This window comes from Leptodactylus fuscus, chromosome 2, assembly GCF_031893055.1.
Source record: "Leptodactylus fuscus isolate aLepFus1 chromosome 2, aLepFus1.hap2, whole genome shotgun sequence".
NCBI classification, from domain to species: Eukaryota; Metazoa; Chordata; class Amphibia; order Anura; family Leptodactylidae; genus Leptodactylus; species Leptodactylus fuscus.
Window position 1 is genome coordinate 108,415,255 of NC_134266.1, and position 6,490 is coordinate 108,421,744.

Here is a 6,490-nt window from a genome sequence, read left to right on the forward strand (position 1 = left end):
ATTCATTCCTGTCCCTAGGCTTGGACAAGTTAGCTATTATTGGCCTAATGAAGACACTTGATCGGTGTTGAAACGCGTTGCCTTTTTACTGTTTGTGGAACCAATACATGTTATTTTGTTTGCATGAATTGTCTCTGGAATTCAGTCATCTTTCAGTAGCACTCTACAATCTCCTAGACCGCAGGTTGGTGTCCGAGTAGGAGCTGCAACTGTTCCAGTGGGCTGCTACTGAGCCTAGGACTTACCATTACGGGCGCCAAGTCACCTCTCTTTTCGTACATATGCATTATTCTGAAAGCAGCAGACTGTAAAATAACAATCCTTCTTTTTCAGGCTTACCTATGGGATAATAATAAGGATGTGGTAGAATGGCTGGAGAAACAACTGATTGAAGAAGAGGGGTCCCGTTCTGTGGTGGATGAAAATATCAAATACATTTCTAGAGATTACATCCTCAAACAAATTCGCAGGTAATTTGATTGAGTCGCTTTATTCCAAATTATTATATATACACAAACTATGTGTATTATTGTAAAGGAATATTTCAAGCTCAGCCTAATAAGATTTGTGAAAACCACCTAGAACAACCAGTTTGGCTGTTTCCATAATCCTGGCCTCGTCCCATCTCAGCCATATAGGGATTACAGGGATTGTATGGGATTTAAAGACAGATGCTATGAATGAGCAATGAATGTGCATGTAGGTTTTGTGTACTTTGTGTTTACGCCATTTACAACGGTGGTACGATGAAGAAGTAGGGTACTTTTAGTAACATCAGTGGGGTAATAGTTAAATTCCCTGGAAAAAAAATCTGAATTCATTTCCATCCTGTGTACGCAGTTGTTAAACATTCACTTGATGACAGTCTCTGCTGTGTTTTTCATTTGAGGAACTTGTTCTTTTTTTCTTTTCTTTTCATAAAATACTTTTGCTAATTTATAATCTGTCGCTATCCTTACAGCTTGGTACAAGAAAATCCAGAAGTTGCCATGGATTCTATTGTTCATATGACACAGCACATTTCACCAACACAGAGAGCTGAAATTGTACGAATTCTGTCAACCATGGACTCTCCTACATCTACATAATTCCCTGCAGTTTGCTGTCCAATCTTGACATAACACTGTACTGTTTTAGAACGACAACTTACTGTATAACTAATGGATGATAAGTGCAACCTTTTAAAATGCCATTTTTTTCTTGTAAAGTATTTTATGTGCTTTGGTTTTGTGATATACAGGTTGTATGACAGGTATGACACACCTTCAGTGTGTGTATATGTATGTGTGTATATATATATATATATATATATATATATATATATATATATATATATATATATATATGTCTTTTGAGAATCCAGAATTGCCATTCATCAGTTCCGATTTCTATTTTTCAAAGGAGCTTTGTCTACTGGTCTTGTAACTAGAAGTGGAAGCTTTCTAATCATGGGTTAGAATTGACTTGTTTGCTTGCTAGTTGAGGCCTCAGTGACCCAATAGGGAATAGTATCACATTGTGGAAAAGCTGCTTTTTAGGTTTTACCATGTTTTTTTTCAATTCAAGCCAGAAGGATTCAGCAAAAGGGATAAGGTAATTCATTAATGCTTCATATTTCCCATGCCTTTTCAAGACACTCTTGACTTTGGCTCAAAAACGCAAAAAAATCTGCAACATGTGGCTCTAGCCAGGAATGCTAATTGTTGGGAGTACCAATGTCGAACTCCCCACCAATCTATAATGATGACCTAACACTAAAACTAGGTCATCAATATTGTAGTCCCCCCAAAAATATTAAAAGGATTGTCATGTCTGCTGCTTTAATAACACTGAATGAGCTCTACCGGATCAAGAGAAGAATTAGCATTTGCTAGTATGTGGTTTGCTTTTCTATTAACACTGAAAAAAAAATGTGTGAAATAAAAAAAAATAGAGAAAAGAAAAAAGTAAAAAATAGAAGTCAATTTAAAAATTAACCATTTTATGTTTAGTCAAAGTTTATTGAGATTTTTTAAAATTAATTACAAATACAAGTAGGAGAAACAAAAAAGTGAATATCATGACGCAAGAGGCCAACAATTAGCTGGCGTGGAGGTACTGTCTCGAATAAGGTGTGTGGATTAATGGCCATTGCAAGCAGGCAACACCGAGGACCCGAGCAGGGCACTAAATAAGGGAATAACTGGGAAGGGGAGGAAAAGAAAACAAAAAACAAGAAGACAGGAGAAGAAAGAGGCAGAAGCTGGAGGGAAACTGGGAAAGGGCAGAACATCAGGACAATATATACAATGATAAATAGATAAATAAATAAATAAATAACTATTTCATCCAGTTAAGAATTCAAAAAGCTGGTTAAACTTGCATAAATATAATAATGTATATAACAATGACATTTTACTCTGAAAAAATGTATGTAACCAAGGGATTCATAAGAAAGGGCTTGCATATATTCACAGTATATAAATCGATCATGGGAATACTATGTAATTGTGTTACCAAACATCAGCAAAAAGAAGTGAAGCCTGTACCAACAAACATATTTGCAAGTGGCCCAAGTTACAGTATGTAGAAGAATATATTCCTCCTCCTCCTCCCCAGAATCTCATGTCCCAGCATCTCATTACTAGAAATAACAATTGTGTAATATTCATTGACCTTTGTAAAATAACACTCCCACACATCAAATTATACAAATGCATAGTGAGAAATGTGTCAGTGCCTGTCTGCGCCATGTCAGCACTAAATTAAAGGACACTTCAAATGTTTAAAATGTATCAAATCCATCTCTCCATGGAGTATTAAACACAATTTATTTTCATTTGCTCAGGTGACTGCATCTCTTGTCAGTGGTTTCTATGTCTCGCTGCCACTCATAAGTATCGGTAGCCTCAGCAACAATGAAATAAAACTGTATTTAATAGTGTGGAGAGGAAGGCAGACTCACATCCAACACATTTGTATTTCTGAAAATATATATCATGGATAGGATAGAAGACATTTTTAAAGTGCAGCATGACAATTCTTTGCCATAAATCGGCAGCCTTCCATCTTGTAGAGACGGAACAAAGTATGAATAGAATGACATGGAATAAATACATTACACTTATCGCTTGCCTGCTAAATCCTCAACATAGACTAAGCAAAGCAGAAATAGTGTTAATGATGTATTGAATGAAGACGGTGTCCTATTAAGTTTCAATCATGGCTGCCAAAAAGCTGTTAGCAGAAGCCAGCAAAGCACTACAATGAACCGCTGCATACACGCAGACAATGTAAATTAGAATCCAGTTAGTTGCCGTATTTTTAAGACATTTCAGTTTGTGTTTTCATATTTTAGTGCTTTATTTATTGTATCCTTTTTTCATTGCCTTCCACCATTCTTATGTCTTTATAATGTTTCTACTGCTTTTATGACCCCTTTCAGTTATTCTTTATATTCCTTTTCCTCATCTCCTTTCATACCACTTGACCTCTAGTGGACACACTGCTCCTTTTTCTAGTTCTGTTGCAGTACAGTGTACGATGTTATCAAGTGTTACATTAGTTGCAGTTTACAATTGGTCACAGTCCTGCACTTTCCTTATGCCTGTCATAAGATGCGTCAATGGGATGAGCACTAACTGGAAAGCGCATAATTTAATAGCTTCATACCAGATAAATCCTTGTTGGAGAATAGACATTCCTGTGTAGTGTTGTTGACTTTTTCTAAATGTTTGTGTTCTTTAGTTTGTGTTATTTATTAGTTTACACCTCTACAGGTAACTTATTACACTATTACTGTTACCAAACAAGTTACATACTTCTACTCAACACATCATGTAAATGAAAGATGCCCAGATATGCTGCTCAGATCTGAGTTTTGATGGCCTATAGCCCTCTCACAAGTTCCACCTCTGGGTTATATGTATCTATGCACTGATACTTAGTTTTGTGCACATTTTCTAGAAAGGTCATTTGTGATCCAGTTGCAACTTTTGATATACTGTGCCAGTCGTATTGTAGAACCACACAGCAGACAGATGTGCAAAATAACTGTAGGAGGCCTCAAAGTGAAGAAGTAGACCATCAATAACTGAAGACTAAGTGTTCTGACTCAAGTACACCAGAAAGAAAGTGCATTGTAAGCATGTAGTGTGATATTGATTATTTGACCCTCGAGAGAAGAGGCATGAACATTAAACATGGACCTGCTCATAATAATAGTTATTTATCGTACATCAAATTGCCTGCTGATGGCCATCCCTATAATTCCTGGCAGAGTAATGCTACACATTAGGCTTTTTTATATGGTTTGTATTGACTTTTTGTGTTTTCTAAGCTTTTATGAACAGTTCCCCCAATGTATGGTATCATATAGAGTAAGCTTATTACTTTTGATTTCTGTATGAATCTCATAGTACAGGTTGTTTGAGATATCCTGATAAGACAATAATTGAGTTGATGAGTCTAATACGAGCAACACTGTAAATGCCTATAGGTTGTCAGTAAATTCCTGTTCTGTTAATGTTGCCCTGCATTTTACTTGCTAATAGGTAAAATGTAACTCCCATTTTATTTTTTGGCTATTGTGTCAAGATGGGGGGGGTTTAACATTTTTGTAATATACTTTATTAACCTATCAAACTAACTTTTGATAGAAAACGGGCTGTGAAGTTTTCAATAGCAATGCTCTGACTAAGAAGTGCCAGGGAATCTCTCCCTGTACACCTGTACTCCATGTAATATGTAGAGCTGAAGCATTTACTAAAGGGGGGGTCACTTCAAATAGCTGTATCCCTAGTTTTATAGCACCTAAAAAAAATGGTTCTGATATAACAAGGAAGCGGAGGTTCTTAGCTTTTATATGCTGCGATTAAAGTTCTAGCTATAAAAGAATTATCACTAGTTATAAACACGGTCAAGAATGTGATTTTATATGTAGCATGAACTGCTGTATATTAAGGTCAAATCGGTTCACTTATAGCTAGTACTTGAATCTCTTCTTTCTTATGATACCAGAACCATTTTTCTAGGTGGTGTAAAACCAGAGGTAAGACCTTTTGAAGTAAATACTTCAGCTCTGCATATTCACAGGACCGTGTACGGACTTTTCTTTTTAACATCTCAGTTAGAGGGTTACTAAACAGAATGTTACAGCCTGTTTTATAATAAAAAGGAAGTTAGATAGGATAACAAAATATATTACAAAATTGGTCAATAAACGTCTCCACAACAGAGAGCAAAAAAGAGTTTCTGTATTTTAAGAATTTACTGTAGACTAGGCAATCTTTACTGAAAGGATAAGGCACTACATGTATAGGGTACAATACTAGTATTTAAAAATCCGCTACAGGTGAATCAGAAATACATGTATAGATTGCTGTGATATGCTGTCAAAATTGTTCCTTTGAATTATTTTTCAAGAATTTTGTCAAAAACATTTTACTCATCATTATTTGAAGATTGTTGTTGACTCTTCAGCAATGTATGTGATCTCTGTAACCTATATGTAGATACCAGATAGACTGCTGTATCATAGAGCTACTGGGAAAAAATGGAAAATAAAAAGCAAGCAACAAGAAACAGTTCTACAAATATTCCCTATGACTTTCTTGAAATGAAAGTCATAGGGAATATTTGTAGAACTGTTTCTTGTTACTTGCTTTTTATTTTCCATTTTTTCCATTGAGATTACTAAGGATGCCCTAAAAATGTCTAGATAAGGCACTTTGTAAAAATTGTTGTGTGAAATATACATTTTTTTTTTTACCATTTACCGTACTCTCAGGTAATGTCTGCCCTCTGAGCATCTTTACATTATAACACATAAAACTGATACAATGAAACTACAATTTTGGCCAAAATGTTTTAACCTGTGAAGGTTAAATTAAATAAAATATTGTGTAATATTACAAGTGTTTCCTTTCATTTTCACAAGCCCATGCAATATTAATAAAAATATTGAGGTCATTTTTGTGAAGTATTTAGTCACATTTCTATTGTTCAAGCATTATATATGCAAACCATATTTTTGTCCAGTATTTGCAATTGGGCTGTGCATAAAATGTGGCAAAAATATTACAGAAAAAAAATTACTGACAAAAACAAAATGCAGAAGTCCATATTTTGCATCTGTATTTGTTATTTGTACTTTAACCCCTTAAGGACCCGGCCATTTTTTGGTTTCGCATTTTCGTTTTTCCCTCTCTCACATTTCAAGAGCCATAACTTTTTCATTTTTCAGTTCACAGAGTCACATGATGGCTTATTGTTTGCGGGACAAATTGTACTTTGTAATGGCATCATTCAATATGCTGTGCAATGTACTGGGAAGCTGGAAAAAAATTCAGAATGAGGTGCAATTGGAGAAAAAATGCATTTGCGCCATTTTCTTATGGGTTTAATTTTTACAGCGTTCACTGTTTGGTACAAATGACATGTTACCTGTGTTCTACGTGTCAGTACGAACGCGGTGATACCAAATTTATATAGTATTTGAAATGTTTTGATA

At 35.1% G+C, this 6,490-nt stretch overlaps 1 protein-coding gene across 1 annotated transcript in view; it reads left to right on the plus strand.

Moving 5' to 3' along the window:
• The window catches only part of ACACA (acetyl-CoA carboxylase alpha), a 290,659-nt gene extending 289,431 nt beyond the window's left edge, over positions 1-1,228 (plus strand). The window contains exons 54-55 of the mRNA XM_075264375.1: positions 334-470; positions 962-1,228. Coding sequence (XP_075120476.1) covers positions 334-470; positions 962-1,088 — 264 coding nt within the window. The 3' untranslated portion in view covers positions 1,089-1,228. The remainder of the gene's footprint in view (positions 1-333; positions 471-961) is intronic.
• Positions 1,229-6,490: the final 5,262 nt, after the last annotated feature.